The sequence below is a fragment of the Salvelinus sp. IW2-2015 genome, unplaced genomic scaffold, assembly GCF_002910315.2.
Source record: "Salvelinus sp. IW2-2015 unplaced genomic scaffold, ASM291031v2 Un_scaffold2426, whole genome shotgun sequence".
In the NCBI taxonomy this organism is placed as follows: Eukaryota; Metazoa; Chordata; class Actinopteri; order Salmoniformes; family Salmonidae; genus Salvelinus; species Salvelinus sp. IW2-2015.
Window position 1 is genome coordinate 56,619 of NW_019943747.1, and position 23,338 is coordinate 79,956.

The window sequence follows — 23,338 nt, forward strand, 5'->3', positions numbered from 1 at the left end:
AACTCTGCGTAATGGTCCAACGTGGGCCGCGTCTCCTTCACTCCATACGGCGTTGGCCCACTCCAGGGCTTTGCCTGAGAGGCAGGAGACGAGGGCGGACACGCTCTCATGTCCCGAAAGAGCTGGAGTAGGAACCCCTGGCATCCGGCAGCCGTTCCATCATACTCCCTCGGGAGCGCGAGCCGAATCCCGCTGGGACCGGGTGAAGGAGGGGTGGACAGTGGGGCCTGCTGTAGTGGGGCTGTAGTGGGACCGGGTGAAGGAGGGGTGGACAGTGGGGCCTGCTGTAGTGGGGCTGGTGGAGGCGCTGGACGACCTCCTCCTCTCTCTCAACGATCCATCGTCTGCAGCACGCGATCCATGGCGGTGCCCAGACGTTGCAACATGGTCGCGTGCTGCTGGACGCACTCCTCTACYGCGTCTTCTCCTGCTGACTCCATTCGTTGGTGAGTAATTCTGTAAAGCGACTTCGGTGGAAGTCGTGACAGCGAGCTGCACTTGGTAATGAACTAAACACTGCCAGCCACGGTTACTAGGTCAAGCTAAAATGTCTAACCCAATGACTACACAAAACCCGCCCACAAGGCCTGAAAACTAGCCTCCGCAGTCTGTAGGGCCGTAGGGAGACCAGGCAAAGGGAGGAGACGGCAGGACTTAGAGAACCGATCCACAACAACCAGGATGTTGTTTTTTTGCAGCAAGAGGGGAGTTGCCACATTTAGCTAATAAACCCTTTTTTCATAATGTTATCGAGCGAACTAAGAATTAATCTCAACTTAACTTCTAACAACCTATGAATCAAAATTTGGTTTTCCATCAAAATAAGAATTATTGCGAGCTATTGTGACTAATAAAGGAATTTGAATATGTAGCAATAGAAAAGATAATTTGCCCTTATTAAACTTCAAAAAATGTATGTTAAGCTATTTTCTGGCAGTCGTGACATTATTATGTGCCAGATGTTAAGACTACAAACTGTTATAAATGGCTTATTTGCGAGATTGACATTTCAATTGGCATCTGGGTTTATGATTTGTAATTCAACTTTGTCATGGTTGGGTTAGCTAGATGCAGGTAACCTATAGCTCCTGATAGGCCTACATCTAATTTCAGAGAGCCTACAGTAGCCTAGGCGAGATTTTAGATGAACGATTTAGCAGCTTGCTTAGTTAAAATTGACAGACTAATTTATTCAACATGAACAGCGAGGCGATTTCGAGATAAGAAGTGCTTCCGTTGCCCAACAGCCTGCTGGAATAGGCTACTGAGAATGGGGTTGTAATTTCAATCACTGAATCAAATATTAAAATGTGGATATGAACTGAATAGGCATGTGCTTGTCAACAACAGCCAGTGTTGTTTTTACCTGTAGCCTAATCTGACTGACTGTTGCCTTCAATCTAATGCATTCTAACATCAGCTGATCGGCAATTGCGACAGAATTGTGACTATGATCACAATTGATAACTTCCAATTTTACTAAACATGTCCATAAATAATTGAATAATAACACAAGGCTACAACAATAATAATCTGAAGTTATAGGCTATTTATTAAATCTGTTTGTCAGCTCCAGATAGGCTACACAAGTGGCACAAATTGATTTGCAATGACTCCAGTGATATCATAATTTCAACATATTTATTGTATTAAATGGTAGCCTACATAGGCATAGCAAATAACAGGCTAATTCATGGCCAGTAGATGCAAATGTATCATTCTCCACATTTTAATGTTAGTTTCATTGTGGACTTTTACCCATAACCAGTGCTTAATTTTATCCGGATCCTGTCACCGCTCCGTATTGGACTGTTTTGTTCTGAAACCTATTTTGCCAGATCCGATACCTCTCATGGCATGAAAAATAATTTAGACTTTTTACAATGTAAAACTTATAATAAAAATGTTACAAACAAAGAGACAAAAATCAATCGAGTTACCACCTGGACTGGTCACAGATAGACAAACGTATATTTTTGAGAAGATTAGGGAGTTTTGCGACAAAGAGGCTATGGACAGAAACAGGCTCTCCGAATATAGATTCCCTTGTTCATGCGTGGTTCGGACGGACCAGTCATCAGTACTAAAACACACGCCATACGTTGCTGCTACTGTTTTTTTAAATCCTGCTGCTCAGCCACTTTACCCATGATTGTATGCATATAACCACCTCGTCTATCACTATCATTATTGATATTGTTTGTGCACATACTGTATATTATTTAATTTATATTGACACTATCTATTTCTGATATTGCTACTACGCAAGTAACCATTTGGCTGTACCATTTACACCTTCTGTAGAGACCCATCCACTTAGCAAGACTTATATAAAATGAATATTGATATGTGTGGTCGTAACATGATTTTGTAACATACCACAACAATGTCATGTGACCATATCAAGTGTCCAACACATAAATATATGGTGCATGCATCTGTTTATGTACTGTACATGCGCATCTCACTAAGGTATCAACTCAGGTTGCATGGCCTTAACTTATGTATGGAATACTAGTTTATAAGAGCGTGTGTAACAGAATGATAAGTATGCTAATGTAATGGTGTGAAGGCATTTGGGCAGTGGTGTACTTCAGTTAAAATACTTTAAAGTACTACTTAGGTATTTTTTGGAGGTATCTGTACATGACTTAACTAGTTACATTTTTGGCAACTTTCACTTCACTACATTCCGAAAGAAAATAATATACTTTTTACTCCATACATTTTCCCTGACACCCAAAAGTACTCGTTACATTTTGACAGGAAAATTGTCCAATTCACACACTTATCAAGAGAAAATCCATACAACATTTGATCTGGCAGACTCACTAAACACAAATGCTTCGTTTGTAAATTATGTCTGAGTGTTGGAGTGTGCCCCTGGCTATCCGTCACTACATTTTTTTTTTTGAATTGGTCTGGTTTAATATAAGGAATTTGTAATTATTTATACTTTTACTTCTGATACTTAAGTACATTTTAGCAATTCCATTTACTTTTGATACTTAAGTATTTTTGAATCCAAATACTTTGACTTTTACTCAAGTAGTATTGGGTGACTTTTATTTCACTCATTTTCTATTAAGCTATCTTTTACATTTATCCAAGTATGACAATTTTGTTATTTTTCCACCACCAGATGTGGCTGGGTGTTATAGTATTTCCTTCACATGACCCATCAATTTAGACAAGTGTGTCTGGGTAAGGGTCATAAAATATTCATATCTGGACACATAAATAATAGCCCACTACACTATGAGAAGGCCAATATATATATATTTTTTTATATAGCCTAGATGTAGATGTAGCCCAATAACCAGGCAGTCTACAGGAGGGAACACTCTGAAAATCTGCCAGTAAACAAACAGCATGCTGACAACAGACCTCTAGCAATATTTAAAATGCAATAGCGGGAAAACACAGGTTGGAAAGCAAATAGCTCCTGCTGAAAAGAGAAGACTCTATGCTGTAGGCTACCAAAATATTTTAATAACTTCCAAATATTGTTTAACGAAGTGCTTTGGCACGAGTGCCACCTATGCCATCACAAAGGAGTGTGAACCTGGACATAATTTTTAGGACTAATTCCTCCCCATTTGTAGCCTACAATATGGGAAAGGAAGGATACCTAATCAGTTGTACAACTGAATGCATTCAACTGAAATATGTCTTCCGCATTTAACCCAACCCCTCTGCCATAATTGACATCCACGGCGCCCGGGGAACAGTGGGTTACTGCTTTGCTCAGGGGCAGAACAACAGATTTTTACCTTGTCAGCTCAAGGATTCGATCCAGGAACCTTTTGGTTACTGGCCCAACGCTCCAACCACTAGGCTACCCGCTGCCCCTCAATGTCTCCAAACACCTAGACCTAGGCTATTGATGGATTCATGACATGGCTGTTTTTATTGATCTCAGTTTGTCAGTGTCAAAGTAGCCTGTCATTGCGATTATTTGTGTAGTATTAAAAAAGATTATGCCAAAGTCTCCAGTCATGTAAAGTGATGTTGAATTGCATGAAATGCATTTATAAAAGGCCACATTTTTCCCGGACACTAGGCTACTAAAAATGTTCCCCATGTGTGCTACTTCTGTAAGTGCCTTTACTTTACTGCTCTATGCCACTACATACAGTGGTCAGAACAAGTATTTGATACACTGCCGATTTTGCAGGTTTTCCTACTTACAAAGCATGTAGAGGTCTGTAATTTTTATCATAGGTACACTTCAACTGTGAGAGACGGAATCTAAAACAAAAATCCAGAAAATCACATTGTATGATTTTTAAGTAATTCATTTGCATGACATAAGTATTTGATACATCAGAAAAGCAGAACTTAATATTTGGTACAGAAACCTTTGTTTGCAATTACAGAGATCATACGTTTCCTGTAGTTCTTGACCAGGTTTGCACACACTGCCGCAGGGATTTTGGCCCACTCCTCCATACAGACCTTCTCCAGATCCTTCAGGTTTCGGGGCTGTTGCTGGGCAATACGGACTTTCAGCTCCCTCCAAAGATGTTCTATTGGGTTCAGGTCTGGARACTGGCTAGGCCACTCCAGGACCTTGAGATGCTTCTTACGGAGCCACTCCTTAGTTGCCCTGGCTGTGTGTTTCGGGTCGTTGTCATGCTGGAAGACCCAGCCACGACCCATCTTCAATGCTCTTACTGAGGGAAGGAGGTTGTTGGCCAAGATCTCGCGATACATGGCCCCATCCATCCTCCCCTCAATGCGGTGCAGTCGTCCTGTCCCCTTTGCAGAAAAGCATCCCCAAAGAATGATGTTTCCACCTCCATGCTTGGGGTTGTACTCATCCTTCTTCTTCCTCCAAACACGGCGAGTGGAGTTTAGAGCAAAAAGCTCTATTTTTGTCTCATCAGACCACATGACCTTCTCCCATTCCTCCTCTGGATCATCCAGATGGTCATTGGCAAACTTCAGACGGGCCTGGACATGCGCTGGCTTGAGCAGGGGGACCTTGCGTGCGCTGCAGGATTTTAATCCATGACGGCGTAGTGTGTTACTAATGGTTTTCTTTGAGACTGTGGTCCCAGCTCTCTTCAGGTCATTGACCAGGTCCTGCCGTGTAGTTCTGGGCTGATCCCTCACMTTCCTCATGATCATTGATGCCCCACGAGGTGAGATCTTGCATGGAGCCCCAGACCGACGGTGATTGGCAGTGTATCAAATACTTGTTCTCCCCACTGTAAGTGTCACGGCCAACGTARGGAGGAGACCAAGGCGCAGCGTCGTATGCGTACATTCTCTTTATTTTAAGAATGAACACTGAACAAAACTATCAAAACAACAAAACGAACCGTGAAGCTATACAAAGAGTGCTAACAGGCAACTACACATAGACAAGAACCCACGAAACCAAAAGGGAATGGCTACCTAAATAGGATCCCCATTCAGAGACAACGATAAACAGCTGCCTCTGATTGGGAACCAATTCAGGCCACCATAGACCTACAATTACCTAGACTTACAAAAACCCCTAGAGCTACAAAAACCCTAGACAAGACAAAACAAGCATACCCACCCTCGTCACACCCTGACCTAACCAAAATAATAAAGAAAACATAGATAACTAATGTCAGGGCGTGACAATAAGGCTGCATTGAGAAAATTACTTATCAATGACCCAAGACCAGATCAGTTAATCCCTACCATTGTGTCGCTGAATTGTCATAATGCTGCAGCAAATGTACATTATCCCAGGGGCGTTGGCAGACACAATGTAAGTAACTTAATGTCTGTCCCCGTAACTGCCCTGAATGCCTCTGTTGATCCTACATCTATTGTATGCAGTAATCATATGCCTATGAACCAGAGTTCTGCTGTTAGCACTGAGGCGGTGTGCCCTAGTTCGAAGTCCACTGTGTACAACTTACCCTGCACTATCAGCTCAAATATAAATAACATGTGCATGTCTACTTCTGATTCGCTTCCCAGTAAAGCAATAAAAACAATCAAGCATCCCAGAAAAGTGCTAAAAATAGCCCACATTAACATATGTGGCCTAAGAAACAAGGTTAATGAAGTCAATAACTTGCTAGTAACAGATGACATTCATATTTCTGAAACTCACTTAGATAATATCTTAGATACAGTGGTAGCAATACATGGTTATAACATCTACAGAATACAGAAATGCCAGTGGGGTGGTGTTGTGGTCTATATTCAGAGACGCATTCCTGTAAAGCTTAGAGAGGATTTCATTTTAAATACTGTCGAAGTAATATGGCTACAGATTCCTCTGCCTCACCTAAAGCCCATTCGTGTGGGAAGCTGCTATAGACCACTGAGTGCTAATAGTCAGTATCTGGATCATATGTGTGAAATGATTGATAATGTATGTGATATCAACAGAGAGATATATTTTCTGTTTGATTTCAATTTGGACTGGCTTTCATCAAGTTCAAGGAAAATTTGAGAGAACATTACACCGCACCACACCAGGGTTAGAGTAGTACAGAAAGTGTTGTATGCCGAAGGAGTATACAGGGTGATAGAGGAAGATGGGTACAGGGTGAGGGATCCTGAGAGGATTCCTGAGAGGATTCCTGTGAGTAGGCAGAGATCAAGAGAGAGAGCGATAGGAAGAATATGTGATTCAGTAAGGTGGGCTTTTTAGCATTTATAGCCATGGTTGTCAATTGTACTGCAGAAATGGATCAAAGGTCACAGAAAATAGACGTTGTGGTGGCAGCGGTAGAGAAAACTAGAGCCTGTAGGACCTGCCTTGTTAATAGTGTTAAAAAGGCAGAGTAACGCTTTATTACGGACAGACTTCTCCCCATCATAGCTACTGTTGTATTACCATGTTTTGACCATGACAGTTTATAATTCAGGGTTACTATAATATAGCAGGGGGTGTAAAGCTACAACACATATGTTTTTCCAGCTGTAGACTATGATCGATAATGTCAAAAGCCGCAGTGAAGTCTAACAAAACAGCTCGCACGATCTTTTTAGCATTTTCTCTCAGCCAATCATCAGTCATTTGTGTAATTGTTGTGCTTGTTGAATGTTCTTCCCTATATGCATTGTGAAAGTCTGTTATCAATTTCTTTACAGTAAAATAGCATTGTATCTGGTCAAACAGTTTACTAAGGGTTGGTAACAGGCTGATTAGTTGGCTATTTGAGCCAGTAAAGGGGGCTTTACTATTCTTGGTTAGCCGAATTACTTTGGCTTCCCTCCAGGCCTGAGCTCTCACTTTCTAGTAGGCTTAGATTGAAGATACGGCAAATAGGAGTGTCAATATCGTCTACTATTATCCTCAGCCATTTATCATCTAAGTTGTCAGATCCCGGTGTCTTGTCATTATTGACAGATAACAATAACTTTTTCACTTCTTACTTACTTTACGGAATTCAAAATTACTATGTCTTTCATAATTTGATCAGATATACTTGGATGTGTAGTATCAGCGTTTGTTGCTGGCATGTCATGCCTAAGTTTGCTAATCTTGCCAATGAACAAAATCATTAACTTCTACAGGGTCGGTGGGTCCCCAGCTGGACAGTTGAGCTAACGTAGGCTAATGTGATTAGCATGAGGTTATAAGTAACAAGAACATTTCCCAGGACATAGACATATCTGATATTGGCAGAAAGCTTAAATTCTTGTTAATCTAACTGTACTGTCCAATTTACAGTAGCTATTACAGTGAAAGAATAACTTGCTATTGTTTGAGGAAAGTGCACAGTTATGAACTTGAAAATGTATTAATAAACCAATTAGGCACATTTGGGCAGTCTTGATACAACATTTTGAACAGAAATGCAATGGTTCATTGATCAGTCTAAAACTAGTGGACTAAATTTAAATTGTGCCTGGGCTGGAATAATACATTATGGCCTTTCTCTTGCATTTCAAAGATGATGGTATTATCTTTTACCAGATCTAATGTGTTATATTCTCCTACATTAATTTAAGATTTCCACAAACTTCTAAGTGTTTCCTTTCAAATGGTATCAAGAATATGCATATCCTTGCTTCAGGTCCTGAGCTACAGGCAATTAGATTTGGGTATATCATTTAAGGTGAAAATTGAAAAAAAGGTGCGGAGCCTTTAGAGGTTTTAAAGTAGTTGGCAATATCAGTGGGTTTTGTGATGAATGAGCCATCTAATTCAATGAATGATGGAGCTTTAATGATAAATTAAATTACATTTAACGAGCTCAAAAGCTTTTTACTGTCATTAATTATGTAATTTATCTATGTTTCATAGCGTAGTTTCTTCTTTTTATTCAGTTTAGTCACATGATTTCTCAATTTGAAGTACGTTTGCCAATCGGTTGTGCAGCCAGACTTATTTGCCATTCCTTTTGCCTCATCCCTCTCAACCATAAAATTGTTAAATTCCCCATCAATCCACGGAGATTTAACAAGTTGTGCAGTCATTTTCTTAATGGGTGCATGCTTATTAGTAACTGAAATAAGCAATTTCATAAATGCGTCAAGTGCAGTGTCTTGTTGCTCCTCATTACACACCACAGACCAACAAATATTTTTTACATCAACAACATTGGAATCACTACTGAACTTATGGAATGACCTCTTATACACTATATTAGGCCCAACCTTTGGAACTCTGCTTTTCCTAGATATGGCTACTATATTTTGATCACTACATCTAATGGATTTGGATACTGCTTTAAAACAAATTTATGCAGCATTAATAAAGATGTGATCAGTACATGTTGATTATTTCATTCCTGTGCTGTTTTTAACTACCCCGGTAGGTTGACTGATAACCTGAACCACGTTGCAGGCACTAGTTAAAGTTTTACGCTTTATCTTGAGATGAAAGCCAGTAAATTTTTAAATCACCCAGAAAATATACCTCTGTTAATATCACAAACATTATCAAGCATTTCACACGTGCTATTCAGATACTGACTGTTAGTACTTGGTGGTCTATAGCAGCTTCCCACCAGAATGGACTTTAGGTGAGGCAGATAAATCTGTAGCCATATTACATCAACAGTATTTAACATGAGATCCTCTCTATCAAAACAAATCAATGGTTATCTCTCACATGCGCCAAACACAACAGGTGTAGACCTTACCGTGAAATGCTTACTTACAAGCCCTTAACCAACAATGCAGTTCAAGAAATAGAATTCAGAAAATATTTACAAAATAAACTAAAGTTTAAAAAAATTCAATCAAAATGTAACACAAGAAAATGACATAACAATAACGAGGCTATATACAGGAGGTACCGGTACCAAGTTAATATGCAGGGGTACAGGTTAGTCGAGGTAATTTGTAAAGTGACTATGCATACTGTAGATAATAAACAGCGAATAGCAGCAGTGTAAAAACAAAGGGGGGTCAATGTAAATAGTCTGGGTGGCCATTTGATTAATTGTTCAGCAGTCTTATGGCTTGGAGGTAGAAGCTGTTAAGGGGCCTTTTGGTCCTAGACTTGGCGCTCCGGTACCGCTTACCGTGCGGTAGCAGAGAGAACAGTCTATGACTTGGGTGACTGGAGTCCTTGACAATTTTTGGGGCCATCCTCCTCCCATGTAAAGCCATGTGACATACAATTATTTTTAAGGTCCCTCAGTCGAGCAGTGAATTTCAAACACAGATTCAACCACAAAGACTAGGGAGGTTTTGTTGCTTTGGGGAGGGTTGTGTGTTTTTTCTTTATTGGGCACAGGGGAGGATAGTGCGTTTTTCCCCCCTAGGTTTACATTTGCTTTTCTGCTCGTATTTTCCCTTTAAACAATGGCTTGATGTACTTTGATGTTACCCTAATAAAGTTTAGAAATGTTTGTGAAGGTGTGGTATTGTGTGGCTGTTATTAAGCTTTAGCTAATGCAGGCCTATGATATGAAGGAAGTGCGCCCCAGCGATCCAACTGACTCTGACAATTGAACTTTAGGTAAGGAAGACTGTTTCAGACCTACCAGMGTTACTTCTATAATCTAACAATACAATGCTTATATACAAAATATTCTGACCGAACAATAACAAATGACCCTCCTTCTGTATGTCTATATCTGTTTGGCAGACGTAGTAGCCATCTGACATAAAGAAAAGCACGTCGGTGTAATAACATGCCACATATACAGCTCTGGAAAAAATGAAGAAATTACTGTAAAATGATCAGTTTCTCTGGTTTTACTATTTATAGGTATGTGTTTGGGTAAAATGAACATTTTGTTTTATTCTTTAAACTACTGACAACATTTCTCCCTAATTCCAAATAAAAATATTGTAATTTAGAGCATGTATTTGCAGAAAGTTACAACTGGTCAAAATTACAAAAAATGTCAGACCTTGAACAATGCAAAGAAAATAAGTTCATATTAATTTTTAAACAACACAATACTAATGTTTTAACTTAGGAAGAGTTCAGAAATCAATATTTGGTGGAATAACCCTGATTTTCAATCACAGCTTTCATGCGTCTTGGCATGCTCTCCACCAGTCTTTCACATTGATGTTGGGTGACTTTATGCCGCTCCTGGTGCAAAAAAATGAAGCAGCTCGGCTTTGTTTGATGGCTTGTGACCATCTGTCTTCCTCTTGATCACATTCCATAGGTTTTCATTGGGGTTCAGGTCTGGAGATTGGGCTGGTCATGACAGGGTCTTGATCTGGTGGTCCTCCATCCACACCTTGATTGACCTGGCTGTGTGGCATGGATCATTGTTCTGCTGGAAAAAACAATCCTCAGAGTTGGGGAACATTGACAGCAAGCAAGTTTTCTTCCAGGACAACCTTGTACGTCGCTTGATTCATGCGTCCTTCACAAAGACAAATCTACCTGATTCCAGCCTTGCTGAAGGACCCCCAGATCCTCACTGGTCCTCCACCAAATTTCACAGTGGGTGCGAGGCACTGTGGCTTGTAGGCCTCTCCAGGTATTTCACCCAGTGAAATTTGGTGATTTAGTTATTGTTTTAGGAAAGTAGTCTAAAAAACAATAAAATAATAACCTATCAAGTTTCCCATGTGCTTCACGTTGAAACACCAGGAATAGTGTTTTTGTAAATTGGTATAGGCTGTTTTTAGGGACACGTAAATGTGTCTCATTTTGCCAATAACCCTTTTTTGTTGATGGCGTTGGCTGCGCCAGGTCAGATCTGAATGTTTGTTGATGGCGCTGGCTGCGCCAGGTCAGATCTGAATGTTTGTTGATGGCGCTGGCTGCGCCAGGTCAGATCTGAATGTTTGTTGATGGCGCTGGCTGCGCCAGGTCAGATCTGAATGTTTGTTGATGGCGCTGGCTGCGCCAGGTCAGATCTGAATGTCCAGCACCAACATTTCCTAAAGGAAACTAAAATGGCATATTGTTTTTATGAAGATTTTAGAATATTCGCATGAAAATCTGTAGACAATTGGATGGAAACCTAGCTAGTGAGCTAGTCCAGAGTCACTTTGGTTATGGCTGTGCATCATGGTTCTACAGCAGCCCCAAACATCTAAAGAATAAGCTACCAGCCAGACAAGCTTTTAAGAACTTTACTTAAACTCTCTCCTCATAGTCATCTGGAGGTTGTGTCTGTATCTATGTAATTGTATAAGTATTTACGTAAAATATAGGGACCACAATGGAAATAAGTCCCCGGCTTTATTGTGCAATCCCGGTCGCTTTAAAAAATCTTTGTGCATATACGGTAAGTATTTTTTTAGTGACAAATAGAATAAATCAATAAATCAATACAAACTGTGCATTGGCCAACTGATTAATGCCACCAAACATTTTAATGACATTCAGAAATTGGTGGGGGGAATTTGGAAAGTATTCAGACCCCTTGACTTTTTCCACATTTTGTTACGTTACAGCCTTATTCTAAAATTGATTAAATAGTTTTTTCCCCCTCATCAATCTAGATACAATACCCCATAATGACAAAGCAAAAACAGGTTAAGACATTTTTGCAAATGTACTACAAATAAAAAATGGAAATATCACATTTACATAAGTATTCAGACCCTTTACTCAGTAGTTTGTTGAAGCATCTTTGGCAGCAATTACAGCCTTGAGCCACCCCAGTAAATGTCGATCTGTCCATAACTTAATTGATAGAGTGAAATAAGGAAGCTTGTACAGAATAAAAAATATTCAAAAACATGCATCCTGCAACAAGGCACTGAAGTTATCTTCTTTGGGCTGCAAGCCCGACGTCGGTACACGTATGACAACAGCCAGGCCAAGTGCAGGGCGCGAAATTCAAAATATATTTTTTAGAAATATTTAACTTTCACACATTAACAAGTCCAATACAGCAAATGAAAGATACACATCTTGTGAATCCAGCCAACATGTCCGATTTTTAAAATGTTTTACAGCGAAAACACCACGTATATTTATGTTAGCTCACCACCAAATACAAAAAAGCACAGACATTTTTCACAGCACAGATAGCTTGCACAAAACCAACCTAACTAACCAAGAACCAACCAAACTAACCAAGAAACAACTTCATCAGATGACAGTCTTATAACATGTTATACAATAAATCGATGTTTTGTTCGAAAATTTTGCATATTTCAGGTATAAATCATAGTTTTACATTGCACCTGCAATCACAAATAGCACCAAAGCAGCTAGAACAATTACAGAGACCAAATTGAAAAACCTAAATACTCATCATAAAACATTTATGAAAAATACATGTTGTACAGCAAATGAAAGACAAACATCTTGTGAATCCAGCCAATATTTCCGATTCTTTAAGTGTTTTACAGTGAAAACACAATATAGCATTATATTAGCTTACTACAATAGCCAACCACACAACAGCATTGATTCAAGCCAACAGTAGCGATAACGAATAAACCAGCAAAAKATATTAATTTTTTCACTAACCTTCTCAAACTTCATCAGATGACAGTCCTATAACATCATATTACACAATACATATATGGTTTGTTCGAAAATGTGCATATTTAGCGGCACAAATCGTGGTTATACAATGTGAATACGTAGGCAAAATGCAATAAAATGTCCGGAGAAATCTTGGAGAGGCACCTAATCTAATCAAATAACTATTCATAAACTTTACTAAAAAATACATGTTGGACAGCAAATTAAAGATAGCTTAGTTCTTAATGCAATCGSCGTGTTAGAATTCTAAAAATAACTTCAGTACGACATCCAGCTTACGTTATAGCGAGACACCGCCCAAAATCAAAGCGGAAAACACAACGACACATTTTCGACAGAAATAGGAAATAACATCATAAATGGGTCCTACTTTTGCTGATCTTCCATCAGAATCTTGCACAAGTGGTCCTTTGTCCAGAACAATCGTTGTTTGGTTTTAGAATGTSCTTTTTCCCTCTCGAATTAGCAAGCAAAACTAGCTAAGTGGCACGAAGCTGTCCATCGTCAACAAACGCAGAGAATGGAACACGCCAAAACTCCCGAAAAAAATTAAATAATCTGATTAAACTATATTGAAAAACATACTTTACGATGATATTGTCACATTTATCAAATAAAATCAAAGCCGGAGATATTTGCCGTCTATAACAACAGCTTTTCAGAAGCCAATGCGGAAGTCCTTTCCGCGTCTTCCTGAACAAAGGAAATTGGGGTCCTGTCATTCCAAGCGCTCTCTTTTGACCATAGAAAGAGCTAGAGACCCCATTTCACCTCTCACAGCCTATTGACATCTAGTGGAAGGCGTATGAAGTGCATGTATACTAATAGATTTCAAGCAAAAGATTAGGGAGGCCCTGGAACAGAGCCGATTTCAGATTTTTCACTTTCTGACAGGAAGTTTGCTGCAAAATGAGTTCTGTTTTACTCACAGATATAATTCAAACGGTTTTAGAAACTTGAGAGTGTTTTCTATCCAATAGTAATAATAATATGCATATTGTACGAGCAATAATTGAGTACGAGGCCGTTTGAAATGGGCACCTTTCATCCAAGTTACTCAATACTGCCCCTGCAGCCATAAGAAGATTTATACTGCAAAAAAATGTGGCAAAGCAGTTCACTTTTTTGACCTGAATACAAAAGTGTTATGTATGGGGGAAATCCACAAAAAAAWATATATATATTTTCAAGCATAGTGGTGGCTGCATCATGTTATGGTTATGCTGGGGAGTTTTTCAGGATTTAAAAAGAAATGGAATAGAACTAAGCACAGGCAAAATCCTAGAGGAAAACCTGCTTCAGTCTGCTTCCCACCAGACACTGGGAGATGAATTCAGCTTTCAGCAGGACAATAACCTAAAGCACAAGGCCAAATCTACAGTGGAGTTGTTTACCAAGACGACATTGAATATTCCTGAGTGGCCCAGTTAAAGTTTTGACTTAAATCTACTTGAAAATCTATGGCAAGACCTGAAAATAATTGTCTAGCAATGATCAATAACTAATTTGACAGAGTTTGAATAATTTTGAAAAGAAAGCGCAAAATTGCACAATCCAGCTGTGGAAACCTCTTTGACACTTACCAAGAAAGACACAGCTGTAATGGCTGCCAAAGGTGCTTCTACAAAGTATTGACTCAGGAGTGTCAATACTTATGTAAATGAGACATTTCTGTATTTCATTTTCAATAAATGTTTTCACTTTGTCATTATGGGATATTGTTTGTAAATGGGTGAGAAAAATATTTAATACATTTTGAATTCAGGCTGTGACACAAAAAAATGTGAAATAAGTTAAAGGGTATAAATACTTTCTGACCATAAATGTCTACATTTTTATTTTCTTGGAAAGCTTTTGCATTTACAACWTGTCTAAGATTTCAGCCAGTCTATGGCTGTGGATTGACTGCATTGTTTGAATGGAATGTTGGCATATTGGCAGTTAATTAAAAAATGTATAGAATCTTTCCTCTAAAACTGGCTGGCTAGTTAGCTAACAAACATACAGTGCAGATAAATTCTTCAAGTTAATTATTTTAAACAATATTTTATCACAGCCCTGGCAATCCGTGGTTGACCATTTCCCTGACCTTTATCCCATCATAAGAAGATTCATGTCCATTCTAGTTGATGGTTGAATAATTTGGTCCACTGTTTAGTTTGAGCACAAAATATATACTTTCTCATGCAATATCGACGGATGGAGGTGTTCTAGACAATTATGCCCGTACCATATATTGGCTGACATGGCGATCAGGATTGCAGGTAAATAGAAAGTGTTATGAAATGTGATAGTTTTTATTCCATAACTCCATTGACGAGAATCTTATTGTGATGATGTGGCACAACACGATTTCGTGATTTCACAGATGGACCACTTAAAAGGAGAATTTAACCCAAATCTCTATATTTTTAAATATAAACAGCATGTTATAGAAGGGTCTAGACACTTTGTTTTCCAATTTTACCCCCAACCAGCGATACACTTTCTTATCCTTGCAGTATGGAGGCTCTGAAAAAACATGAACAAATGCAAAAAAAATGCAAAAATACTGTATGTCCTTTTAGAAACGGCAAAGCTCTCAGTATAGTGACGCAGGTCTTTACATGTTGTACACATAAAACTGTCATTCAAACTTTATCCGCCGAAATTACAGAAGTTAAATTCTCGAGTGGATTATCCCATTAAAGGTTTTGCAAACCAGGTAAAAAAAAATATTTTACTATTTTGTAAATGTTTTATGCAAATAAAATTATTATTATACTTAAATCATACCTGTGTGTGTGTGTGTGTGTGTGTTTCAGGGTGCAGTCAAGCGGGAAGGCGAAGGAGAAGGTGAAGAAAGAGGCCCTGGACCTTTGTCTGAAGTACGGCTTTGTGACTCCTTTCACCTCAATGGTGGTCACCAAGCCCCAGGGAGAGGACTCACAGGTGGCCCACAAGCCCAAGGAGGGAGAGAAGCCCTCAGGAACCAGGCAAGGCTTCTCTGGGTGGAGTTTCCAGTTCATGAGTGGCCAAGCCGGATACCCCGGTGAGCAAAACTACCATCATCAACACAAGCACACCAGCACGCATGCACACACCATAGGTATACTGTCGTGGCATTTTCCTGTATTACCAAATGAGGAGAGTTACAAACCACACACCAGTCAGAGTTATACTTAAATTTMATCTTTAATAATATTATATGAGCTTCACCATAGCCCTTTGACTCTCAGATCAATTCAGTGTCTATAATGTATTCTGAGAGTGCCTACAAAAGAATACCAATATCTTTTATAGCCAAGATACACCCCTCTCAACTTACATGACGAACCACAGATCTTAGAAAAACTTCACAAAGGGCCTTTTACTTGAGAAGGGAGTATCCCATAGCCAGATAGCATTAGCTGTAAATTATCGTTCAGTTAGGTCTCTAAGACGAGGTTCTAATCTCGTTCCTGGTACTTCATAGTACCAAAACATTACCTCATCCAAGGCATAACTCAATTGTCAACTCTATTTTCTCCCATCTCAAGTAAACCCCCTCTTCTACCCACTCCTGGACAAGCTCACTGAGGGGAGTGACTTGCGCACAGACATTGTGGAGCCAAGAGATAATTGGTTCCCCCTTAATCACGCCATCCCTTCACATGGTTTAACAGATACATTCACATATGAAGACAATGTTCCATTCTGACCTCTCCGTTTCTGATATTCTGCATATTACCAGACATGTAAAAGACAAGCCTGACCTCTCCCCTCTCTGGGCCCCAAGTGAATTTTCCCTAGCTGAGAAGGGAAAAGTGCAACTGCCAACCCTATAGTCCAAAGGGAAACATTCTAATGACAAGTATCTCACATAAGCATATTATGCAAATAAAACATCTTATCTATGTTACCCAACTAATTCTGATTCAGCCGCCACAATACACACACATACTGTCTACAACAGTGAATGACAGTTACTGTATGGTGTGAGTCAATGGAGTAAATAAAAGAGCAAATACTGTCATTCTATAAACGTAACATTATAACTACCAGACCAAAAGTATGTGGACACCTTCTCATCGAACATCTCATTCCAAAATCATGGACATTAATATGGAGTTGGTCCCCCTTTTGCTGGAATAACAGCCTCCACTCTTCTGGGATGGCTTTCCACTAGATGTTGGAACATTGCTGCAGGGACTTGCTTCCATTCAGCCACAAGAGCATTAGTGAGGTCGGGAAGTGATGTTGGGCGATTAGGCCTGGCTCGCAGTTGGCGTTCCAATTCATCCCAAAGGTGTTCGATGGGTTTGAGATCAGGGCTCTATGCAGGCCAATCAAGTTCTTCCACACCGATCTCGACAAACCTTTTCTGCATGGACCTCGCATTGTGCACAGGGGCATTATCGTGCTGAAACAGGAAAGGGCCTTCTTCAAACTGTTGCCACAAAGTTGGAAGCACAGAATTGTCTAGAATGTCATTGTATGCCGTAGCATTAAGATTTCCCTTCACTGGAACTAAGGGGCCTAGCCCGAACCATGAAGAACAGCACCAGACCATTATTCCTCCTCCACCAAACTTTACAGTTGGTACTACACATTGGGGCAGGTAGCGTTCTCCGCCCATCAGCCAAACGCAGATTAATCCGGTCGAACTGCCAGATGGTGATTCATCACTCCAGAGAATACGTTTCCACGACTCCATATTCCAATGGCGGCGAGCTGGTTCAACCGACGCTTGGCGTTGCGCATGGTGATCTTAAGCTTGTGTGTGACTGCTCGGCCTGGAAACCTATTTCATGAAGCTCCCGACTAACAGTTATTGTGCTGACGTTGCTTCCAGGGGCAGTTTGGAACTTAGTAGTGAGTGTTGCAACCGGGGACAGACCATTTTTACACACTACGCGCTTCACCACTCGGCGGTCCCGTTCTGTGAGCTTGTACCACTTTTCGGCTGAGACGTTGTTACTTGTAGACATTTCCACTTCACAATAACAGCACTTACAGTTGACCGGGGCAACTCTAGCAGGGCAGAAATTTGACGAAATGACTTGTTGGAAAGGTGACATCCTATGACGGTGCCACGTTGAACGTCACTGAGCTCATCAGTAAGGCCATTCCACTGACTGAAATAGCCGAATCCACTCATTTGAAGGGCTGTCCACATACCCTATGTATACAAAAGTATGTTTTCTGTTTACCAGGGCACCCTGCACAGCCAGTGCCAGGTTATGGTGGTTAAACAAATACCCTACCCCTAATTTTAATCTTCAATCTTCGCTGGGATATTCACTTCAGGATTTCCGGAAAACCAGGAAACTTTGAGAAAGTTGCTTGAATTTTTCAACCCTTACTGCTATTAATCCATACAAACGCATACTGCACATACATGGCAAAACAATGAATCAAAAGGAAGTATGTTTTGAAGCGTCTGAAATAGATCTGAGAGATATAGTAAAGTCCTGGGGGAAAAAATCGATAATTGTGTATGATAGTCTATGTGGAATAAACCCTATCAGCTCCAATTCATTTTACCATAGAGTAATTTTTTGGGGAGTTAGGACTTCGGAGTCCTTGGGTCCTGTACAGTTTGTGAGCGTCATTGTACACAACAGACGACGTGCGTGTTCGTGAGAGAATTCGGTCATTATAGTTTTTAGCTCAAACCGTTGTAGCGTAACACTGCTCTAGGTTAGCTCCCATCCACCGCACAGGCAAATGGATGCATTGTAATGAGACGTGTGTTAGTAAAACGTTTATTGGAGACAGGAGATCAAGTGGAGACATAGGACGAGGTGGATTATTATATAATAAGGCCTTTTATTAATATTAATAAAATATCTTAGTAAATCGTACAGTACGGCTCCTTCTGTCTGACTTGTATGAAATCGTCGGAAGAGAGACCCTCTAAGCAGTACATACAGATTATATAGGCAACAAGCAAAGTAGGTTGATCTTGTCGTCTGGCCTTCCGATTGGTCGATCTGGGTCGTGGGTAGTCCTGTTCGGCCTGATGTCGACGTTTCCATTGGCCCTTCCCACAGTTCTTTGTCCTAGTCACATCCAAAGGCATCCTGCATGTGCGTTTGTTTTCACAGGCCCTATTCATGGGGGAGGGGATGTGTGTGTGGGTCTGACAAAGTAGTGGGAATGGGTGCATGTTGTGCCAAGAATAGCTTATGTTGAGAAGTGGTTAAAACAAGTTACCAGTATCTTATACAATTTCTTACACGTGTCGCATGCAAGATCCTGGAAGTCTATAATTCAAACTCACAGATCTTGACAGTAATTTAACAGCGTCGACATTCATCTTAATTAAAGCTGGAATCCATAGTGGTGAAACTGCCAAGTCCGTTTGCGATATTACAACAACAAAGACGGTACTTCAAACARCAAACACTCGACAAGGACATCATTGTATGTAGTAACAAAACTATAACAAATAGCCTGGGCGGCCAGTGGCGTTGATTCGCCTATTGCGGAACTCAGCGTTAAAGGCCCAGTGCAGTCAAAAACGTGAATATCTTATGTTTTATTTCCAGAGTGGACAAAACATTAAGAACGCCTCCCTAATATTAAGTGGTATTTCTGTACACTCAGTGTATACAAACACTGAAACCACTATAAATTGCATCAGGATCAGGGTGATCAGGTTTAGATTAGTACAGGTAGATGCAATGATTAAAATGAAATGAAATCGAATTTTTTTTTACGTGTGATTTTTCAACAAAAGAATTGTCATAATACTGTACACTTACTAACATAACAAAAAGGAGAGTCAAAATGTGTAGAGGGAAAATATTCCAATCAAAAAAATGCCAACAACAGTAGAGAGATGCTATATTAGTGCATTGGCCCAACGCTATTAAGCCAATACACTTTCCTTTTGTCATTCCCTAGCTGGTTCTTCCCCCACCAAAATAACATCAACTAAAAGCCAAGTCTAACCGCTTTGAGAGTGTAGTGCAAAAAAACCCACTCTGCAATGGTTGAATTCAGACCAATTCTAAACAATTCTGTGAGGAGTTTTACAACTACTCCTGCCTCTTAACTGCTTTACAGGACAAGCTCAGGCAATGGGAGGAAGAAGAGGAGGAGGTGGAGTAGGAGGAGGTGGATCAGGAGGAGGAGGAGGAGGTGGAGTAGGAGGAGCAGGGGGGGGAGCAGGAGGAGGGGGACGAGGAAGAGGCAAGTGACTACTGTATCTTTCCCCTACATCATAGCTCCACTTGTTGAACATCAGTTTAGGTGTGCTCAACGTGTGATGTCTTTTGTCATAGGCTTGCTGCTTTCTGCTGCGGAGGATTCATATTCTGCCTATATAATGGGTAATTGTTCCACGTTATAAAATAATTGTAGAATATTTTTTGTCTGTTTGTACTGTCTGTGTGTAGAGCCATGCCTGTTTAAATGCCCTCACTGACCAACTGATTGACTGTACGGTATGTGTGAGTGTGTGTGTGTGCGTGCATTTGTGTATGTGTGCGCACGAGTGCGTGTCTGGCTGGCCGGCCGTCTGGCAATGGCTGTGTGTGTGTATGTCTGTGTTTAGGATCCTTTGTGTAATGTTCTGACTGTGTGTAGGATTGTCTTTGTAAATGTTCTCTCATGTTACATTTTCAATTGAAATAGAGAAACATCAACCATCTCACTCAACTAAAACTACAACAACTAAAACTACAACTAGAGCTACACCTACAACTGGTACTGCAATATTTATATTCCTTTTTTAAAATTAAGATGTTGCTGTTTTTTCATAAACGAATTATCCTTATCTCTCTACCCTCTGCATCCTATCTCCCAGTCTCTCTCTCTCTCTCTCTCTCTCTCTCTCTCTCTCTCTCTCTCTCTCTCTCTCTCTTTTCACTTCAATTACATTTTCAATTTAATGGTCATTTTTTGGCATGGGAAATATATGTTTACATTGCAAAGCAAGTGAAATAGATAATAAACCAAAGTGAAATATATACAGTATATATATATTTTATAGTAAACATTACACTCGCAGAAGTTCCAAAGGAATAAAGACATTTCAAATGTCCTCTCTCTCTCTCTCCCTCTCTCCCTCTCTCCCTCTCTCCCTCTCCCTCCCCCTCTCTCTCTCTCTCTCTCTCCCCCTCTCTCTCTCTCACTCTCTCTCTCTCGCTCTCACTCACTCACTCACTCACTCACTCACTCACTCACTCACTCACTCACTCACTCACTCACTCACTCACTCACTCACTCAGTGAGTCCTCCCCTGAGGTTCCTGTTGCCAGCTGAGGGTCAGGCCCTGCCACTGTGCTATGACATCCCTGTGGCTCTCTCGCTCAGACTCCTAAAGGACCCCAACAATGGTGACCTGACCTTAGAAATCAAATGTTTTTCAATTCCTTACATCATTCATTAGTAAATTCATTCATTCCTTGACCTGTCCACATTATCCCCTCACTCCTCAAACATCTTTGAATGAATGAATTGTGTCCATCTTTTCCCAGAGTTGTCTATGAACGGTCAGCTTGGACAATCAGCCAGCGCAGGCTACCAGAAGATTGTGATCCACTACAAAAACAATCAACATATTGAGTTAGACACCATTGTCATCACCTTCAACAATGGACAGGATGCAACATATTTCTCCTGGAGCCTGAACATCAATCACAAAACAGACAGGTTCTGAATCACAGACAAACTACAGACTTTCTGATAAAAGTCATTTTGTGCTACAGTATTGTTTTGTTTCTGTGATTAGATTTCTGCTTTAGCTTATTGTGCAGTGCAAGGTGTTTTAATTATAGCCTGGTTAAACCAAGTGAAGTGAGACAATAGTGAGTGCAGTGTTCAGTCTGGTTTAGGCCTCAGGTATTTAATGTTGGGAACACAAGTATTGTATGGAGACGTGAAGATCTCCACAGTGTACACTAAGTGTATAAAATATTAGGAACACCTTACTAATGTTGAATTGCACAGTACCCCACCGCACTCCCACTCCAGAACAGCCACAATTCGTCGGGGAATGGACTCTACTAGGTGTCGAAAGCGTTCCACAAGGATGCTGGCCCATGTTGACCCCAATGCTACACACAGGAAACTGTTGAGCATCAGCGTTGCAGTTCTTCACACACTCAAACTGATGCGCCTGGCACATACTCCCATACCCCGTTCAAAGGCACTTCATTCTTTGGTCTTGCCCATTCACCCTCTGAATGGCACACATACACAATCCATATCTTAATTTTCTCAAGGTTTAAAAATCCTTCTTTAACCTGTTTCCTCCCCTTCATCTACACTGATTAACAAGTAACATCAATAAGGGATCATAGCTTTCACTTGAGTTCACCTGGTCAATCTATGTAATGAAAAGAGCAGGTGTTCTTAATGTTTTGTGCACCCAGTGTATATTACTTAAGTTGCCTTTCTACATTTAAACATTTGGTCAAAATAGATATTTACTTTTTTTTTCAATTAAATTGATATCCTGCAGTGTGTCTCTGATCCTACGGGACAAGGAGGTGGACATCACCATAGGGTCAACACAGATCATCATCATGCTCTATGAGAGGAATGGAATTAAGTTCCTGTGGCCCACGCTGAGGCAGCGCTCAACGGGAGGCAATATTATGGGGATCGTGGGTGAGTGAAACATTATCAGTTAGGACTACATTCCACTTCATATTCCTTTGTTTCTATGTGAGTGATTACATTTTGTTAACAGACGCTTTTGAAAAAAACAACTACTCTAACTAGGAAATGTGTCCAAAAGAATTSCCACCATGGATGCTCACTAAATTAATGAAAATACAGTAGTTAACGACACAGTATAGTATATGCTGTTTAGCACTCACTTTTATCCAAAGCAACTTACAGTGACGCATTCATACATTTTACGTATGGGTGGTCCCGGGAATCAAACCCTCGATTCTGGCATTGCAAGCACAATCTCTACCAACTGAGCTACAGAGGAACACTCCTGATTTATTGTAGCTGGGGATAGATTTTAACAAGGCTAATCTGAAAACATCAGCATATCAAATGCACGACACGGGCTGGCAAAGTTCTGGACCATTGTTACTCTAACTTCCGCGACGCATACAAAGCCCTCCGTCGTGTCTTTGGCATCATTAAAGTGAAGACTGTTATTTTATCAAATCAATTCTCTGTAATTATTATTACGTGATTAAACTAATCATGTAAATGTAATTAACTAGGAAGTCGGGGCACCAAGGAAAATCTTCAGATTACAACGTTATAATTTTCCTCATATAACTTTTCAGATATTTTAATATCTGATCAATTAGTCTTCAAATTAATGAATTGTTCTTTACCTCACGTTAGTCTCATTCCAAACGTTGTAAATTGTTGGTTATCTGCACAAACCCAGCCATCACTAGGAATCATCCATACATCAATTGTCTTAATCATTTATTTACTAACAAAATAAATAATCACAGAAATGCATAAACAACAAACAAAGTAGTGTCACGGCCGTCAAAAGGTGGAGACCAAGGCACAGCGTGGTAT

The 23,338-nt window shown here is 40.1% G+C and overlaps 1 protein-coding gene across 1 annotated transcript in view; it reads left to right on the forward strand.

Annotated features, from left to right (window-relative positions):
- LOC112073925 (inter-alpha-trypsin inhibitor heavy chain H4-like) overlaps nt 1–23,030 on the forward strand; it is a 41,924-nt gene extending 18,894 nt beyond the window's left edge. Inside the window, 7 exon segments of the mRNA XM_024141163.2 lie at nt 15,673–15,899; nt 19,901–20,026; nt 20,119–20,166; nt 20,471–20,542; nt 21,067–21,174; nt 21,316–21,490; nt 22,302–23,030. Coding sequence (XP_023996931.2) covers nt 15,673–15,899; nt 19,901–20,026; nt 20,119–20,166; nt 20,471–20,542; nt 21,067–21,174; nt 21,316–21,490; nt 22,302–22,458 — 913 coding nt within the window. The 3' untranslated portion in view covers nt 22,459–23,030.
- Nucleotides 23,031–23,338: the final 308 nt, after the last annotated feature.